Genomic DNA, 20,267 nt, shown 5'->3' on the forward strand with positions numbered 1-20,267 from the left:
AGATATATACGAGTGTCTCTACCTGCAATGGAGTAACGTTATGTTACCGGTTGTAACATACATGTGGATACCTGGGTTGGAAGCCTTGTATATTAATCGGCCACGGGTAAATCACATATTTAACATCATGTCACCTATTGCATGGCCACTGTTGCCATGGTGACCCGGTGGCCATTTTGTCATGCAGGGGTACTGCTGACTTGCGATGGCCTGCGTCCAATTAGAGCCCTGGGTCACTTCGGGTCAAGTGACCCTGACCTTTGTAAACGCTTTAACCTTCACAAAGTTCTGCACACACATATACCCACACAAACACAAACACACACCCTCACACAGACACACACACACACACACACACACACACACACACACACACACACACACACACACACACACACACACACACACACACACACACACACACACACACACCCTAACACACAGGACCCCGTCTCACTCCCTGACCGCGTCTGTGAGGCCCCGTTCGGTCGCCTCGCTGGCCTCCAGGCGGGACTTGCGCGCCTTCCTCTGCCCGCCGCCCTCCACCCAGGAGTTGTGGATGACGGCCCCCCCGCTGGGCGCCGGGTCCACCTGCAGCAGCGACACCACCCTCTTCTTCACCCGCGTCTTCAGCGCGCGCCGCAGCTTCTGCCGGGTGAAGGCGTAGAGCAGCGGGTGGAAGATGGTGGTGCCGTAGGCCATGGCCAGGAAACAGAGGCGGATCCTCACCAGGCCGTCGCTGGGGCCCAGGCACAGGATGAGCACGTTGACCACCGACAGCGGCGCCCAGCAGCCCAGGAAGGTGGAGATGATGATGAGGGACATCTTCAGCACCCGGCGCTGTCGCTCCCGCCGGTCCCGGTGGCGCCGCACCGCCCGCCGCAGGGCGATGATGGCGGAGACGGACGCCTGCACGCCCAGCGTGGAGGAGGCGGGCAGCGGCGCCGCCGGCCGGCCCGAGGGAGGGGGGGCGGCGGCGGCGGGGGCGGGGGTGGCGACGGCGGCGGCCGGGCCGGGCGAGACCGGGGGCGCCGGGGTGGAGGCGGTGGGCGTGGTGGCGGCCGTGGTGATGGCGGTCACGGTGGTGCCGCTGTCGGACACCACGAGGGGCACGGAGGAGATGGGCGGGGGGGAGGTGGGCGTGGGCACGGGGGACGGCAGCAGGGGGGCCTGGCTCTGGCTCTGGACGGGGCCCGAGGACAGCGTGGCCGTGGCCAGGGCCAGGTCCTTGCGCTGGCGCCTCCTCCGCAGGATCCGGCAGCCCGAGTCCGAGGACCGGGTGGCCCGGGTGGCCCTCATCATGTGGGAGCCGATGCGGATGTTCAGGGCCTGCAGGATGCGGGAGTAGGTGAAGAGCATGACCGCCACGGACACGAAGAAGCACGGCACCTGCAGCAGCAGGTGGTAGTACATGGACAGGCCCGTGTAGTAGCCCTGGCCCCCCACGCACAGAAGGGTCCGGTTCTGCCAGGCCGGGGACAAATGGTGGGGTGGCGAGGGGCTGGAGGAGGAGGGGAAGGAGGAGGAGGAGGAGGAGGAGGAGGAGGGGGAGGAGGAGGGGGACGAGAGGAGGACGGGGATCAGTCCGGTGGTGAGATCAACGTAGGGGTTCTGCTGCACGCCGTCGCCGTCCTCCGCGCTCGAGAAGAAGTCCCCCTCGAGGAAGGGCAGGAAGAAGACGGCGAGGGACACGGCCCACACGCAGGCCAGCAGCACGAAGGCGCGCCGCGGCGTCAGCAGCCGGCTCGCCGGCCGCACCGAGATGTCGTAGCGGTCCAGGCTGATGACCAGCACGTTGACGGCCGTGGCCACGCTGGTGAAGGTCACGCAGGCCTCGTGGAAGCAGCACAGCGTGGCCAGGCTGCCCACGCTGCCGCCGCCGTCGGCCGGCAGCAGGATGACGGCCACGGTCAGCGGCAGGCACAGCAGGCACACCAGGATGTCCAGCACGTGGAGGTTGACCGTGACCAGGTTGGAGACGGAGTCCACCAGGTTGGACTGGGCGCAGTACAGCACCAGCACCGTCAGGTTGCTGCTGAAGCCCAGCACTAGCTCCAGCAGGAGCACGGCCGTCAGGGACACCTGGAACCCCAGGGGGTAGGGGCTGCTCCAGCCCTCCCCCGGCGGCGGCCCCGGGCCCCCGTCGGGCGGGCCCGCCAGCTGCCCGTCGCTGGTCTCCAGGAGGTCGCTGTAGCCTTCGGTCTCCATCGAGCTGCGTCCGCTGCCTCACACATCGCCGGGACACCGGCCCTGGGCCCGGGCCATGGAGACGCAGCGGGGGGGCGGGGGGGGGAGAGAGAGAAGTCCTGAGGTTCTGGAGACACAGAGAGAGAGCGGGTCAGACGACAGCATGGACACACGGGACGATTGTGGGGGATTATAATAAGAACTACAGGGTTAAGGATCATGCCGACTCTTGACAGACAAAACATGAATCAACAGAACCACACATGTGATGTAATACCCTTGTCGTTTTTGTTTCAAACCAAACAGAGAAACTGGAAGGAAATCCCACACATGCACATCTGTTTCACTTCACAATCAGTGGGGATTTGAGGAGCAGGGAGGTCTAGAGGTGAGAGGGTCTCGGTCAGGGTAGCGGCCAGAGGGGCCAGAGGAGCATTGCTCTCCAGAGGCAGGACTTCAGCAGTCCGACTGTGTTATCGCTGTGAGGTATTGTAGAGATGAGATCTAATTTGAGTGGATGAAGCTTTTCTGTGTCCAGACAAGATGATATAGCTTGGGTTTGTGAGTGGATGCGTGTGAGAGTGTGAGTGGATGTGTGTGTGTGCGTGAGTGTATGGTTCTATGTGCGTGCGTGTGTGTTTGCGTCTGTGTGCTTGTGAGTGTGTGCGTGTCTGTGTGTGAGAGAGTCTTTTAGTGCCCGGTGAAGTCGACAATCAACCAGTGCAGCGAGAATGGTGAATTATTAAATGATTTTATGATCGTGTTTTCTCACTCTCAACAGAATGTGAGTCGTGAACTGATTCGAATACGCTGGAGTTGGGAGATATTTTTAGATGGTAAATGAGAGCATGTGGAGCTATAGTAGCAGAGAGAGGAGTCTCACGATCCAACAAGGGTGAGAGGAAGGGGATGGGAATCCTGGAGCATTTGATCGCATCCAGGCTAAACGGGTTAGAACGAGTTAGAACGAGTAAGAAAGGGTTAGAACGGGTTCCAACGAGTTAGAACAGGTTAGATGGTTAGAACGAGTAAGAAGGGGTTAGAACGGGTTAATACAGGTTAAGACGAGTTAGAACAGGTTGGAAGGTTAGAACAGGTTACCACGAGTAAGAACAGGTTAGAACGGGTTGGAACAGGTTAGATGTTTCTGCTTCTGCCACTAAAGCCCTGGGGTTAGACAGTGTGACATTTTATTCAGTCCTATCTACCGTTGGATTCCAGGCTCTCCTGCAAGGGGATAAAATGGGCCAAGTATTGATCCCTGTGGGCCACCACAAGGCAAAAGGTGGACTCACAAACCCACAGTTGGGTTTATTCTGCATTAGTTCTGTTGGATACCTCAGCCTGAAAGGTCGCTTGAGAGACGGATATGGATTTACAGGAGTTCAGGGGGAGATCCAATCACAGCGTGGGAAATAAAGGGCTGAGGTCCAGAAGCTCCACCACACCATCAGTGGTATCCCAGTCCTAACTGGAGCTAGACCAGTAGCTCTACACTGTCTCCCAGTCCTAACTGGAGCTAGACCAGTAGCTCTACACTGTCTCCAAGTCCTAACTGGAGCTAGACCAGTAGCTCTACACTGTCTCCCAGTCCTTACTGGAGCTGAACCATTAGCTCTGCACTGTCTCCCAGTCCTTACTGGAGCTGGACCAGTAGCTCTACACTGTCTCCCAGTCCTAACTGGAGCTAGACCAGTAGCTCTACACTGTCTCCCAGTCCTAACTGGAGCTAGACCAGTAGCTCTACACTGTCTCCCAGTCCTAGCTGGAGCTAGACCAGTAGCTCTACACTGTCTCCCAGTCCTTACTGGAGCTGGACCAGTAGCTCTACACTGTCTCCCAGTCCTAACTGGAGCTAGACCAGTAGCTCTGCACTGTCTCCCAGTCCTTACTGGAGCTGGACCAGTAGCTCTGCACTGTCTCCCAGTCCTTACTGGAGCTGGACCAGTAGTAGCTCTACACTGTCTCCCAGTCCTTACTGGACCAGTAGTTGAACAGGGGGAGGTTGGACAGAGATGGGCTTTACCAGTTACCCATGTGAATATGGACCAGTTCGTCTTAAAGGGCCGGTTTTATCATTGAGGGCCGAGAACGAGCAGAGAAGGCCAGTGTTTTTTTTGAAGTGCCTAATGAAGTTAAAATTGAGGTGAGATTGTTGAGATCCTCAGCAGAGGGTTAACTGCTGGGGCGGTTGGAAGCTTCTGAAGTGAGAGAAAGGATGTGAAGAGGTCAGTGGTGGTATTATTACTCCGCTCTGCAGCGACTTATCAGGATGAAATAAGTGGAGCTTCAGGAGACGCTTTAAAACCGAGAGCGATTAAAAGACCTCCGAGCTTCAATCGTCACCAATTAGCTTTGAGTGGAAGGTCGGCCGTTTGAACTGACGGTCTCTTGATGAACTGTGAGGTCATTGTTCTTGAACTTCCTTTTTATTCCCCCGAAGGACAAAGGCAGAGGTCAAACTGTGACCTCACCAGCTCCCTGTCCTGAGAGGTTGTCACAGAGAGCCACGGCTGAACCGTGGCTCTCTGAAACATCTTTCCCTCTGAGAGTAAAGTGGCCTTCTTAGCTTTCAAAAGTAAGAAAATGGTAAATGGTGGCAAATCGTGTGAGTCTGTGTCTGTGAGCGTGTGTGTGTGTGTGTTTGTGAGAGCGTGTGTGTTTGAGAGAGTGAGTGAGTGTGTTTGAGTGTGTGTGTGTGTGTGTGTGTGTGTGTGTGTGTGTGTGTGTGTGTGTGTGTGTGTGTGTGTGTGTGTGTGTGTGTGTGTGTGTGTGTGTGTGTGTGTGTGTGTGTGTGTGTGTGTGTGTGTGTGTGTGTGTGTGTGTGATTAAGTGCTTCTTTCACCATAAGTGCAGTTCCATCCCTGAATAAGAAAATCATTTTTGTACAAAAGAACAAGCTGTCATAACTCACTGGAACAACAACAGGGAGCCTATTTCTACCTCTCTCAGGCTGGTCGCTCCCAGATGAAGACTTCTTTCCTTTAAGTGTTAAGGCCTACGCAGGCTGCTGTTAAGCAATCATCGTTTTACAAAACACACAATGGAAATAATTACATAATCATACGTAATCAAGCAATTTAGATCTGTGTGTGTGTGTGTGTGTGTGTGTGTGTGTGTGTGTGTGTGTGTGTGTGTGTGTGTGTGTGTGTGTGTGTGTGTGTGTGTGTGTGTGTGTGTGTGTGTGTGTGTGTGTGTGAGTTGGTGTGAGTCTGTGTGTGTGAGTTGGTTTGTGTGTGTGTGTGAGTTTGTGTGTGTGTGTTGTTGTGTGAGTGTGAGTTTACCTAGCAGACAGTGTGAACCAGGAGGACCGACAGAATCTAACCGGACCACCGGGGACTACAAGAGCTGAGCGGCTCTACCGGGCCAAGGAACTGAAGGCTGTACATTTACAATTAGGGCATTTAGCAGACGCTTTTATCCAAGGCGCCTTACATCGGTTAACACACACATTGTCACGCCGACGGCAGAGTCAACCATGCGAGGCGACAGCCAGCTCGTCTAGAGAGCATCAAGTTACCGGGTTCACAACAAGTGGTCCAAAACACAGAGCACACACCGAGACCTGAGTCTGATGCCAGGGCCACAGATCCTCCCGCCTCGCGTCCTGAGACCAGCCCTCATCTCCGTCCTCGCTATGCCAACACAACTCAAGTCTCCACAAGGCAACGGGCAACCCGCTTCTCGCTTCAAAACAGAACATGGGGGAAGCGACCGTCACCAGCTTGTATCGGTGCGGAGGGGGAAGCCGGGGGGGGAGAGGCTGTGGGGGAGAGAAGCTTTGGGGGAGAGAGATGCCGTGTGCTGCATGTCAACAAGGTGTGGCAGCAGCTAACGGTGCCTTCAGAGGTAATGAAGAGAAATGGGTCGATGATCCAGAGACAGCGTAAACAACACGGTTAGACAGGGCGGCTCATCCCGCCCCCTCTCCCACCTCTCTCCCTCTCTCTCCCTCCTCCCTCTCCCTCCACCCTCTCTCTCTCCCTCTTCCCTCTCTCTCCTCCTCCCTACCTCCTTCTCCCTCCTCTCTCTCCCTCCTCCCTCTCCCTCCTCCCTCCCTCCCTCTCCCTCCTCTCTCTCCCTCCTCCCTCCTCCCTCCCTCTCTCTCCCTCCCTCCTCTCTCTCCTCCTCCCTCTCCCTCCTCCCTCTCCCTCCTCCCTCCCTCCCTCTCCCTCCTCTCTCTCCATCCTCCCTCTCCCTCCTCCCTCCCTCCCTCCCTCTCCCTCCTCTCTCTCCCTCCTCCCTCCTCCCTCCCTCTCTCTCCCTCCTCCCTCTCCCTCCACCCTCTCCCTCCCTTTCCCCTCCTCACTCCTCCCCTACAGCTGGTCTTCGGATCTGATTGATTTGATATTTGAAGGCCTTTCTTTGGTTTCTGTGTTGGCGGTCTGTGAAGGGTGGGGTCTGAGGGGGTCTGTGGCGGTCTGTGGGGGGGGGGGGGGGGACAGCCTTGTTGAGTCCTTGTTATTGGAGATAAGAACATCGGTTCCATCGCCAAGGAAACACTTTTTAAAATGTATATTTTCTACCGTTTTGATCTCTTGGTCACAAAACTGGGCAACACTTAGAGAGACTGAGAGAATCTCTCGCTCTGCTCTCTCCTAATCCACTAATGGTCTCTGTATGCTAGGGCTAGGGTTATGCATAATGTGTATGTATCGATCTGCAAATCCAACAGGCCCGAAGGCAAGGGACAGACACACACAAACACACACACACACACACGCATACACACACACATAGACTGCCTAACCCAGGGGACCCCATATGCGTTTGGGGTCAAAGGAGATGGTTGACATAAGCTTCAGATGTCTGATTATGCATTTTTTATCAAAGCTGTGTTGGTTGTACAGCTCTCTCGGACGTCCTGCAATACGACCTGGTGACTCTTGGCCACGAGCTGACCCCAACTGATCACTGAGTGAGTAGCAGGGCGATGACATCCTCATCACAGACAGAAGCTGATTGGGTGGAACCACTTTGAGTGGCAGCAGATACACAAAGTTAACATTGGGGTTCAATATTTTCAGAGCTAGCAACGGGCCCCTAGCCCCACGCCTCACCACAGGGTGGGCCCTGCCCCTCTCCACATAGGGCCTCTACACCTCTCTCTAGGGGGGGCCCTACACATCTCTACAGGGGGGGGGGGGGGCTACACCTCTCTACAGGGGCCCCTACACCTCTCCCTAGGGGGGGGCCCTACACCTCTCCCTAGGGGGGGCCCTACACCTCTCCAGAGGGGGCCCCTACACATCTCCACAGGGGGGGCCCTACATCTCCAAAGGGGGGCCCCTACACCTCTCCACAGGTGGGCCCTACACCTCTCCAGAGGGGGGCCCCTACACCTCTCCAGAGGGGGGCCCCTACACCTCTCCACAGGGGGGCCCCTACACCTCTCCAGAGGGGGGCCCCTACACCTCTCTACAGGGGGGCCCCTACACCTCTCTACAGGGGCCCCTACACTACTCCAGAGGGGCCCCTACACCTCACCACTGGCCCCATAGCCTGTCAGAGATTGTTACCGCAGTTACTAGTTGTGATTCAGAACTATTATTTTTGTGTTTTAAAACTCTTTTTTAACTCCCCTATTCATCAACGAAACGGATAGTTGAACATAATAATTGATTGCCTATAGACAAGGATAATTGAAGGATAATTAAATATCGCCCCCTGTGGCACACAAGGGCAACTTTCAGCGTTAAATCGCCGCAGGGGGAAGGGAAGGATCAGATTAAATTTGGCGCGACGCCAGGCTGTCATGGGACACGCTCAGTGCCTCGGTGAACTCCACCTCGTTCAGGGAGAGCTTCTCCCAGCGTCTGAGGCGGAGCAGCACTGGGAGAGACGCCGGCCGGTGAGTCATGTGGTGACTCTCTCCGCAGACTTCCACCTTCACCGTGCCGTTAATTACGAGGTGTTGTTTGCAACACGGTGCGGCGGCCGCGCTAATATGCATGCAGGCGCCGTCTTAAGACTGCATTAGCCCAGAGCCGCTGACGGCTGAGTAGAGTCTTATCTGAGGAGCCCAGGAGAGGGGGTGGAACAGAGCTCCATCACTGGAGAGGAACAGAGCTCCATCACCACTGGAGAGGAACAGAGGTCCATCACTGGAGAGGAACAGAGCTCCATCACTGGAGAGGAACAGAGCTCCATCACTGGAGAGGAACAGAGCTCCATCACCACCGGAGAGGAACAGAGCTCCATCACTGGAGAGGAACAGAGCTCCATCACCACTGGAGAGGAACAGAGCTCCATCACTGGAGAGGAACAGAGCTCCATCACTGGAGAGGAACAGAGCTCCATCACTGGAGAGGAACAGAGGTCCATCACTGGAGAGGAACATAGCTCCATCACCACTGGAGAGGAACAGAGCTCCATCACTGGAGAGGAACAGAGCTCCATCACTGGAGAGGAACATAGCTCCATCACTGGAGAGGAACAGAGGTCCATCACTGGAGAGGAACATAGCTCCATCACCACTGGAGAGGAACAGAGCTCCATCACTGGAGAGGAACAGAGCTCCATCACTGGAGAGGAACAGAGCTCCATCACTGGAGAGGAACTGAGCTCCATCACCAGTGAGGCTCTCAGCGGTCAGCTGGACCCGACCCCGGGTCCCACTGCTCAGGAGGAAGAAGAACTTCCATGCGATGATCAGAGGCCACACACAGCATGGCTGAGTGTGAGTCCCAGTCATGTTCCTCATGTGTGTGTGTGTGTGTGTGTGTGTGTGTGTGTGTGTGTGTGTGTGTGTGTGTGTGTGTGTGTGTGTGTGTGTGTGTGTGTGTGTGTGTGTGTGTGTGATAGAGTATTTTGTACAACACTCGCTGGTAGCAAGGTGACACTGCGGCAGCCCCAGTTTTGACAGCTTCTTGATTGACAGCATAGACAAGCGAAAGGAACACAGACAGCAGGTGGTCCACTCAGAATACCTCTGTATATTTATACCTCCCTCCAACCCTCCAACCCCAACCCTCAACCGGTGACCAGGGGCCGGTCTCTACTTGGGGCCTGCTCTCTCCCAGGGCCCGCTCTCTCCCAGGGGCCCGGTTTCTGACCCGGTCACTCCCAAGGTCTCTCCCAGGGCCCCGATCCCTCCCTGGGGCCCGGTCCTTCCCAGTGGGTCGTTGACCGAGCTGACAACGCTAACAGTGAATGAGGAGGAAGTGAGCAATTCAGAAATAAACAGAACAGGAAGAGGGAAGGACAGAGAAGAGGAGGAGGAGGAGGAGGAGGAGGAGGAGGAGGAGGAGGAGGAGGAGGAGTGGGAGAAGGAGGAGGAGGAGTGGGAGAAGGAGGAGGAGGAGGAGGAGAAGGAGGAGGAGGAGTGGGAGAAGGAGGAGGAGGAGGAGGAGAAGGACGAGGAGGAGGAGGAGGAGGAGGAGGAGGAGGAGTGGGAGGAGGCGGAGGAGGAGGAGGAGGAGTGGGAGAAGGAGGAGGAGGAGGAGGAGGAGTGGGAGAAGGAGGAGGAGGAGGAGGAGGAGGAGGAGGAGGAGGAGGAGGAGGAGGAGGAGGAGTGGGAGGAGGAGGAGGAGGAGTGGGAGGAGGCGGAGGGCCAAGTGCAGCGAATGCATCCTGCTGACTCAGGGCTCTCCCGGTCTGGTCCTAATATCCGCAGTGAGGGGATCGATCCGGGATTAATTGCTCAACTCCATCCATCCAGCGGTGCTGGAGCAGACAGCACAGCCTGGCAGCGGTGGGGAGAGAGAGCAGCATGTCCGGGGAGAGTGGCGGTGGGGGTGGTGGTGGTGGGGTTGGTGCTGGTCGTAGTAGTGGTGGTGGCGGTGGTGGGGGTGCTCGTGGGGGGGGGGGAACGGCTTAGCTCAAGAGGTAGAGTGGGTTGAGTGTCGAGGTGTCCCTGAGCAAGGCACCTCACCCTAACTGCTCCCGACCGGCTGGCTGTCGCCTGCGGGTTTGACACCGCCGTCGGTGTGTGAACGGTTGGATGCTGCTCTGGGTGAAGGCGTCTGCTAAACACCCTGAATGCAGCAATGGTCAGGGACTGAGAGGAGGCAGAATGTAGACAATGGTCAGGGACTGAGAGGAGGCTGAATGTAGCACAGAACAGTCTGTCTTTTCCTGCGAGGCTGCTGGTCAGAGCCCACAGTCTCACGCTCACTGGGTCAGAGCCCACAGCCTCACCAAGGGTTGGGTGATTGGTCGAATTTCGATCTCGATTTTGATTTCAGCGTCCAAAGATCACAAAACTAATTTAAAAAAAAAAAATGATATGTTTCAATTTTTTATGTTTTATAGAAAGTGCATCTGGATACACATCTGTACATTATTTTAGATTTGAACAGTTTCTTTTTGACAATTTTGTGTATTTTTTTAAGGCAAAGTTTCAAAGTTCTCAGTTAAAAAAAAAAAAATGGAGACATGCTGAATAAATACATCCTGTTTTCAAACTCAATAATAATCGTTTGAATAATCGTGATTTCAATATTGACCAAAATAATCGTGATTATGATTTTTTTCCATAATCGAGCAGCCCTTACTGGGTCAGAGCCCACAGCCTCACTTTCACTGGGTCAGAGCACACAGCCTCACTCTCACTGGGTCAGAGCCCACAGCCTCAGAGCACATAGCCTCATGTTCGTGGGTCAGAGCCCACAGCCTCAGAGCACATAGCCTCATGTTGGTGGGTCAGAGCCCACAGCCTCACGCCTGCTGGGTCAGAACCCACAGCCTCATGCTCGATGGCCTCACGCCCGTTGTACCAGGCGCTGGTTAGAGTGCCATGAGGCAGCCTGGTGCCATCGTCCCGGCGGAGAGCAGAGACACAAAGGAGCCAATGTCCCGATGAACGCATCGACAGGGCTCCGACCGGCCGATCAATAAGACCATTATGGCCCTGGTCCGTCCCACAGGCAATGTATGGACCCCGGTCCCCTAAAGGGTCCCGGCCCCCTTATAGGGTTCCGGTCCCGAGAGGTCCTTGTCTGGTGGAGCGGGATCAACACAGCTCTTAAGTAATCTCCTTGTTCCTCTACTCCTCTGCTGCTTAGGACCTCTCTCTAGGACCTGCATCCTCCCACCATTAGCCCATCTCCGGGGGCCTTCAGGTTCTCACCATCAGCCTCCCTCCAGGGGCCTTCAGCCTCCCTCCAGGGGCCTGCAGACTCCCACCACTAGCCCATCTCCAGGAGCAGCAGCCTTCCACCAACTGAAGACACGACAGCCTCCGCTGTGATCTCCTCTCCTCTCACACAACCAATCAACCGTGGGACCGCATAGAGCGGGATGTGGAGTCAGGAACAATCAGAGTGATGGTTCATTCTGATTGCTGGGGGACGATTGGCAGGACTTAAACATCATTGATTGCGTTGCTTTTGTTGCGGTATAATTAGGGGGCCATGTACTCGATGACACCAACAGCCCGGAGATGTGTGATGGCTCTACTCAGAGCTCTTTAGAGTGCAGCGATGTGTGATGGCTGTGCTCTGATATCCTCAGACAGAGTGGAGCGACGTGTGATGAGCTCATACACCAGCCTGGGTTCACTGGTCCTCTCCTCTCAGCGGCATCAGAGGCCGCAGGAACCAACGGCCAGGTCAGACCAACGCTCGGCTCACTTAGCTGACCTGGGACCTGTGCCAACTAACACTAACCCGGGGTTTTCCATCCGGAATACCAGGGACAGCTCTCCTGGTTCAGCATGCACGGACAGCAATATCTCAGACAGATGAAGAGCGGGGTCTGATGAAGGCAGTCTGTCTGAACGGTCAGAGGTCTAAATCCTCGGTGTGTTGAGATGAGAAGACAGGCACAGCCGTGTCCTGGAGGAACGGACATTCATGTCCATGAGCTTCTTGAGGTTATTACCACTAGATGATGACGCTGAATGTACTCAAATACGTTCAGCCTCTACCACCGGGGTCGCGCTGGCACAGTGGTTAGCACTGCTGCCTCACAGCAACAAGGTCCCCGGTTCAAACACGGTGGGGGTCGGTCTTTCTATCTCCCCGTGTGGAGCCTGTCTCTCTCTCCCCGTGTGGAGTCTGTCACTCACTCCCCGTGTGGAGCCTGTCTCTCTCTCCCCGTGTGGAGCCTGTCTCTCTCTCCCCGTGTGGAGCCTGTCTCACTCTCCCCGTGTGGAGTCTGTCTCTCTCCCCGTGTGGAGTCTCTCTCTCTCTCCCCGTGTGGAGCCTGTCTCTCTCTCCCCGTGTGGAGACTGTCTCTCTCTCTCTCTCCCCGTGTGGAGTCTGTCTCTGTCTCTCCCCGTGTGGAGTCTCTCTCTCTCTCCCCGTGTGGAGCCTGTCTCTCTCTCCCCGTGTGGAGTCTGTCTCTGTCTCTCCCCGTGTGGAGCCTGTCTGTCTCTCTCCCCATGTCCATTTTTTATTATTTTTATTATTATATATGCAGAGATCATTCTGTGTTGAGTACGCAATGACTAATAAAGAGATGAACCGTCTTAATGTAACGCCAAACAGAACATTCATAAGAAGACATTTGATTGTATAACTATAATATAGAAGAACACTGGGATTGAGCTGGGAGTCAATCTCTGGTTAAATGACCTTATGGAAGAAGGGACATATGGCCCCCCCTAAACACACTCATGCTGCGGCCCCCCCACACACACACTCATGGCAGGGGCCCGACCAGACCACCATGGCTGCGGCTCCCCCACACACACTCATGGCTGCCCCCCCAGACCAGCTTGGCTGTACCTAATAACTTAACAGTGAGGTTCAGATCCTGGTGGAGGAAAAGCGTTGTGCAAAACCCCAGTTGGAGGAGGTAGAGGAGGAAGAGGAGGTGGAGGTAGAGGAGGTGGAGGGGGTGGAGGAGGTGGAGGAGGAAGAGGAGGTGGAGGTAGAGGAGGTGGAGGAGAAAGAGGAGGTGGAGGTAGAGGAGGTGGAGGAGGTGGAGGAGAAAGAGGAGGTGGAGGTAGAGGAGGTGGAGGAGGTGGAGGGGGTGGAGGAGAAAGAGGAGGTGGAGGGGGTGGAGGAGGTGGAGGTAGAGGAGGTGGAGGAGGTGGAGGATGTAGAGGAGGTAGAGGAGGAAGAGGAGGTGGAGGAGGTGGAGGAGGTGGAGGAGGTAGAGGAGGAAGAGGAGGTGGAGGAGGTGGAGGAGGTGGAGGAGGTGGAGGTAGAGGAGGTGGAGGTGGAGGAGGTAGAGGAGGTGGAGGAGGTGGAGGAGGTGGAGGGGGTGGAGGAGGTGGAGGAGGTGCAGTGTGAGAGCGTGAGGCGCTGGGTATAAAACGCTACGCCGTCTTTAGTGGAGCTCCTCTTCCTCGTGGAGGGGAGAGGAGCTATCTTCACCGTGGAAACAACATCAAAGGAGGATTCGCACACGTACACGCACACGCAGACACATACCTGCTCTATATGAATGTGAATCTGTCTATGTATGTAGAGGTGTATCCATTCTGAATATATCTGAATATATTTGAAAGGTGGTGCCTTTGAGAATCACAGCGGGGGCTCTGAGCTAACAACAAACAAACAGGCCGACAATCACCTATACACACACACACACACACACACACACACACACACACACACACACACACACACACACACACACACACACACACACACACACACACACACACACACACACACACACACACACCTTGTGTCAAGGCAGAAGCAGTATCTAATCATGGTTTGGAATATTTTGTCATCTGCACGTGATAAGGATTTTGTAAAAACAATATTTAGATAAAGGATGAGATGTTGTAGGATTTGAACACAAGTAGGCTGTCAAGATGTGTCTTCGAGACAACAGAGGGCTGTGTTTCATCACAAACTGTTTGTTAGGAATTGGAGGTTTGGTGCAGTGATGCCATTAGCCTGAATGTTATCATAACATGACATAACATGTTATGCACATGACATATCTCTACACATCACACGTGATGTTATCATAACATATCTCATTGTGGTTTTATCGTAACCTAACATACCTCTACAGTCACACATCAAACTGATGTTATCATAAAATGATTTATCTCATTGTGATGTTATCATAACATGAAATATCTCATTGTGATGTTATCAAAACATGACATACCTCTACAGATACACATCCCACTCTGATGTTATCATAACATGACATATCTCATTGTGATTTCATCATAACTTGACATACCTATACAGACACACATCACACTAATGGTATGATAACATGACATATCTCATTGTGATGTTATCATAACATGACATATTTCATTGTAATGTTATCATAATATTACACATCTCATCTCACCGTGATGTTATCATACCATATTTCACTGAGCTGTTATCATAACATAACACCCCGTGATGTTATTATACCATGACATATCTCTTTGTGATGTAATCATAACATAACTCATTTGTTCCATTAGATTCCCGCTCCGGTGAAGCTCCTCGTGCGAAGTTACAGGCTGCTGCAGTAGAGGGTAAACCCCCCATTCAGGGTGAATATATAATTTACAATATATAATATATGATAGCAAAGTAGTCTGAAGATAGCCTACACCAGCCGTATATAACAACCAAGTCTATTAAGTAAAGCACTCATAATGTACTGAAAACATGAATACGTTACAGCAGTTAAATTACATTACTGATTAATCCTCAGAATATCACTTCAACCGTACAGAGTTCCTCCTCAGCCTCATGGATCATAGTGGGTGCCCGCATGGGACCGGTCCACGTCCCAGGACCCGGGTCCAGAACCCGGTCTACTCCCGAGCACCTGGCTGGGGCTCATTTCATTTGTTAAGAAGCTAACAATAATATACCCCCAGCAAACGAAGCCGACGATAGAAAGAGAGATAAGGGAGATACGGCGTAAAACCAACTTAAACCAGAGTGTTTAGTGGAGTGTTTAAAGTCTACGTCCGGGACCAGACGGCTTCTCTCCGGTCAGTCCGCCTCACGGACCCCGCGGCCGGACGGGGAGGGTTGGCGTCCCGCTGGGCCGCTGGACCATCGACGCTACAATGTGGTAATTTAACCGCCACCTTCAATCCGGTCGAGCCCGCAGTGACTGACTGATCCCCGGGGGGGACGTGATGGACCGATTGCCTCTATCGATCCTCTATATCGATCTCTGACGTAAGGTTCCATCAGATGAACACTGATGCTGATTGGTCAGTTTGCCACTGGTTTACCATGAAGAAAAACACCTTATTAATGTTGAGTTGTATCATGATGAAGTGGTGAGGGGGGTGAAGTGATGAACTCACCGCTCGCAGACCGTTTGTTTCCCGCTACATTCCACCGCAGGGGTCTGCTCGCCGCGCGCTACTCGCTGCGCGTCCCACACGCCGTGCGTCCCTCGCGCCGAGGGTCCCTCGCACTGCTTGCCAAGCGTCCCTCGCTCCGGGTGTCCTTTGCGCTGCTCGCCGCGCGTCCCTCCGCCGCGCTCCGGGACCTCCGGCCGTCCGCCCAGAACGTGACCAGAATCAGCCCGTTCCGTTTGATTTCAGACCTTTACACTGGCGGGAAAACTCCTTCTCCGTGACACACGCGCAGAGCTCCCTGTAGCCCACCTGCCGGTGATTTCCTCGCGCTACAGCAGCACCTGCTCTACTTCAGCTGCAGCTCCACACGAGGGGAGGCCGGCGGGCGCGCGCGTGTCGTGCACTGCAGCCTCCGCTCGCTCGAGCGCAGGCGTTCCATCTCGCGACCAATACGGTGACTCTCTGCAGCGAGGGGAGGGGGGAGGGAAATGTGGGAGGGAGGGGGGGAAGGGGAGGAGGAAGAGGGGGGGGAGAGGGAGGGGGGGAGGAGGGGAGGGGGGAGGAGGAGGAGAGGGAGGAGAAGGGAGGGTAGGAGTAGGGAGGGGAGAGGGGAGAGGGGAGGAGGAGGGGGAGGAGGTGGAGGGAGGCAGAGATGAAGCGGGAACAGAAGCGTTTGAGGTTGAGGGGGGGGAGGGGTTGTAAGGGGTATAAGGGGGGGGGGTAGTGAGGGGGAGGGCAGGCATGTGATGAGTAGCGCTACAAGGACAACCTGATATTTCTCAAGGGTGAACGCTAGCGTAGTAATCCAGCCCTGTCCCCAAATCCTCCACATCTCTCCTTCCTCTCTTCTGCTCTCACTGACACGAGCGTAGCATCACAGCCTCCGGAGGAACGCCGGAGAACCTCCTGGCACATGGAGACGGGCGGCAAGGTGAAGGAGATCCATCATCGCCTGAGCCTCCCCTGTACAGAGCGTGTCGACGCAGATATTGGTCTAGATTCAAACGATTAATCCCTCATTGAAAACTAAGAACCTATTATGAATCAGACCAAAGTGAAAACCGAAATGATGAACTCCACTCCTCATAATCCATGCTTCATGGTCGGGTCGTTCTGGAACCACCTCAACATGTAAAGGCTACCACCTCGTACCTATAGCCCATTAACGAGACACTAATTACCCGTGTGGGGTTAATGAGAGGGCAGATTGTAAACATAGTAATTTCATCCTTGTACGGGGGCAGACTCTATGCTGAGAGGTGCGGCCATGTTGGACTCTGGGAGAGGTGTTCCTCAGCGCGGCCATGTTGGACTCTACGGTGAGAGGTGTTCCTCAGCGCGGCCATGTTGGACTCTACGGTGAGAGGGGTTCCTCAGAGCGGCCATGTTGGACTCTACGGGGAGAGGGGTTCCTCAGAGCGGCCATGTTGGACTCTACGGGGAGAGGTGTTCCTCAGAGCGGCCATGTTGGACTCTACGGGGAGAGGTGTTCCTCAGCGCTGCCATGTTGGACCCTTGTTATTTTCCAACTCGATGAAAGTCTTCCTCTGTGTCTCATCTCCCAACCCTCACCTCAGAGACGCTCCGACCAGGAGGAGATACAGGGAGACAGGAGATAGGGGGGGAGCAGGAGGTGCAGGAGCAGGAGGAGGTGGGGAGCGAGGACAGAGAGGAGCAGAGGTGCAGCAGGGGCAGGAGAAAGCGAGCGGGGGAGGGCAGGCAGAACGCTCATCCTCAGACTTGACTCCCCTGAACATCCACCGGTCACACTTGAAAGGTTTGGACCAATTCTCTGTTGGCTCGTTGGCCCTCCCCTCCTCCCCACCCCCCTGTCCCCCCTCCCCAGAGTGGGTGAGGCTGAACCGCCTCACACTGCGACAGTGAACCCCCCCATCACCACCTCAGTGAACCCCCTCCCCCCCATCACTACCTCGGTGAACCACTCCCCCCCAACCACAATCACCTCCCCAGCCTCGAGACCCCCCCATGTCTGAGGCTTAAACACACACAGAGTGCAGCGGAGAGAGGAGAGAGAGGAGGAGGAGGAGGAGGAGGAGGAGGAGAGAGGAAAGAGGAAGAGGAGAGAGAGGAGAGGAGAGGAGAGAGAGGAGGAGAGAGAGGAGAGAGAGGAGGAGGCGGAGGAGGAGGAGGAGAGAGGAAAGAGGAAGAGGAGAGAGGAGAGAGGAGAGAGAGGAGGAGAGAGGCGAGAGGAGTGGGGTGAGAAGGAGGAGGAGGAGAGAGGAGAGAGATGAGAGGAGAGAAGAGAGAGAGGAGAGAGGAGAGAGGTGAGTGGAGAGAAGAGAGCGAGGAGAGAGGAAAGGAGAGAGGAGAGAGGAGAGATGAGCTCTCTCCAGACTCCCCCATGCCATATGCTGCCGTCAGTCGGCCAAGGAGGTTTGACACATGCACTCAGGAGCAACGCAGCAGAGAGCTGATGACCGGACGGCGAGCAGATAGAGGCACCGGGGTCTGTGTGTCACGCACACACCGAGGCAACCACACACGCTCACTCACCCAAACCGACGTAGACACATTTAAGCACACACTCACACCGAGGCAACCACACACGCTCACTCATGCACACACACACTCTCTCACTCACACACACACACACACACACACACACAATAACTCACACGTCCATGCACACACGCGCACACACATACATGAACCAACGTGACGCAGTTACACACACACACACACACGTCACTGTGTCTTTTGTTTGCTATATATATCTTAAAGTGCTTACGGTTGCTAACCACACTCTTACACCATGTGACACCAGCCAGGGGCCAGGCCCTCTGCGTCGCCGCGGGAAACGAACAGAGTCCACTGGGTGAGCATGGTGGGCTGGTGGGGGCGTGGTCAGAGTGAGGGGCGTGGGCAGAGGCATGGGCGTGGTCAGAGTGAGGGGCAGCCCACCCCCCCATCTGCACCCCTAAACACCTAAACACTCAGAGAGAGAGAGAGAGAGAGAGAGAGAGAGAGAGAGAGAGAGAGAGAGAGAGAGAGAGAGAGAGAGAGAGAGAGAGAGAGAGAGAGAGAGAGAGAGAGAGAGAGAGAGAGAGAGAGAGACATAATATTCTCCCCCCTACAGCTGTTTTATTGATGAAATGAAATGACTGAAAGAATGTTTCTATATTTAGAACTCCAGCCAGACACAGGCAGGGGACTCAAGTGGGGCCCCGGGGCCAGAGACACACTGGGCCCCTACTCAGGCTGACCTTCTCATCGTCAGGACAACCATACCAAGCGGTTGATGTATGAAAATGCTTCAGTTTGAAACGACACATGACCGCCGGCGTCTCCGACACGCCCCCTTGTTAGACACTCCGACGGGACGGGACGGTAGGAGAGGGGGAACAGAGTCGGGACCCTAGGAGAGGAACAGAGACAGGACCGTAGGGGAGACGAACAGAGACAGGAAGGGACTGTAGGAGAGGAACAGAGACAGGACCGTAGGAGAGGAACAGAGACAGGACCGTAGGAGAGAGGAACAGAGACAGGACCGTAGGAGAGGAACAGAGACAGGACCGTAGGAGAGAGGAACAAAGACAGGACCGTAGGAGAGGAACAGAGACAGGAAGGGACTGTAGGAGAGGAACAGAGACCGTAGGAGAGGAACCGAGACAGGACTGTAGGAGAGGAACAGAGAGAGGACCGTAGGAGAGGAACAGGGACAGGACGGGACCGTAGGAGAGGAACAGAGACCGTAGGAGAGGAACAGAGACCGTAGGAGAGGAACAGAGACAGGACGGGACCGTAGGAGGGGAACAGAGACAGGACCGTAGGAGAGAGGAACAGAGACCGTAGGAGAGGAACAGAGACAGGACCGTAGGAGAGAGGAACAGAGACAGGACGGGACCGTAGGAGAGGAACAGGGACTGTAGGAGAGGAACAGGGACAGTACCGAAGGAGAGGAACAGTGACAGGACGGGACCGTAGGAGAGGAACAGTGACGGCGCTCAAAGGAACCGACGCCACCGGCGACGCAGACACTGACCGCCTTTGTGCCCGGTGCACGCGTGTCATGCAGAGAGGAGGCGGTTCACGAGGCTCTGACCGGAGATGTCTGTCTCTGAGAGGAGGCGGTTCACGAGGCTCTGACCGGAGATGTCTGTCTCTGAGAGGAGGCTGTTCTCCAGGCTCTGACCGGAGATGTCTGTCTCTGAGAGGAGGCTGTTCTCCAGGCTCTGACCGGAGATGTCTGTCTCTGAGAGGAGGCTGTTCTCCAGGCTCTGACCGGAGATGTCTGTCTCTGAAAGGAGGCTGTTCTCCAGAATCTGACCGGAGATGTCTGTCTCTGAAAGGGGGCTGTTCTCCAGGCTGGTGAACAGCCTCCTCTCAGAGACTGCTGGACGTGTCCAGCCCTGATTTGATAAAGATGGAGGCAATTAAAGAGCCTGCTGGGAGATGAGGGGGCCCTGGCGGTGACCTTGATCTGGGGTCATTACGGCGACGGGAGGGGGAGGAGCCAGGGTCACAGCCGACAGAGAGGATTATGGGAGAGAGTAGTAGTAGGGATACCACAGCCAATTAATGCAGAAGAAGAAAAACTGACACACACGCACCCAAGCACACACACATGCACCCAAGCACACACACACACACGCACGCACACACACACACACACACACACACACACACACACACACACACACACACACACACACACACACACACACACACACACACACACACACACACACACACACACACACACACACACACACACACACACACACACACACCTGGTGCTGAAGCATCATCTCTCTGCTGCTGCAGAGCAGGGAGACAACAGAGAGATGACCTTGAAGGGTCACAGACAGACAGACACGCCGCTCGCTTCCTGGTTCTGGATCCAGCCTCCTTTAGTCCCAGGACCCTCAGGATAGGTTCTTAC

The 20,267-nt window shown here is 55.1% G+C and overlaps 1 protein-coding gene across 1 annotated transcript; it reads right to left on the bottom strand.

The window, feature by feature from the left end:
* Nucleotides 1–453: 453 nt before the first annotated feature.
* LOC130402555 (G-protein coupled receptor 22-like) lies at nucleotides 454–2,208 on the bottom strand. The gene has a single exon (XM_056606768.1). It carries the CDS (start codon nucleotides 2,206–2,208, stop codon nucleotides 454–456), a length of 1,755 nt encoding a protein of 584 aa, XP_056462743.1.
* Between the last annotated feature and the right edge of the window lie 18,059 nt (nucleotides 2,209–20,267).

Source organism: Gadus chalcogrammus, chromosome 13, assembly GCF_026213295.1.
Source record: "Gadus chalcogrammus isolate NIFS_2021 chromosome 13, NIFS_Gcha_1.0, whole genome shotgun sequence".
Classification (NCBI taxonomy): domain Eukaryota; kingdom Metazoa; phylum Chordata; class Actinopteri; order Gadiformes; family Gadidae; genus Gadus; species Gadus chalcogrammus.

What these genes read in the sequence shown, in the direction of transcription:
- LOC130402555 (XM_056606768.1), bottom strand. Translation starts at nt 2,208, where the DNA reads ATGGAGACCGAAGGCTACAGCGACCTCCTGGAGACCAGCGACGGGCAG.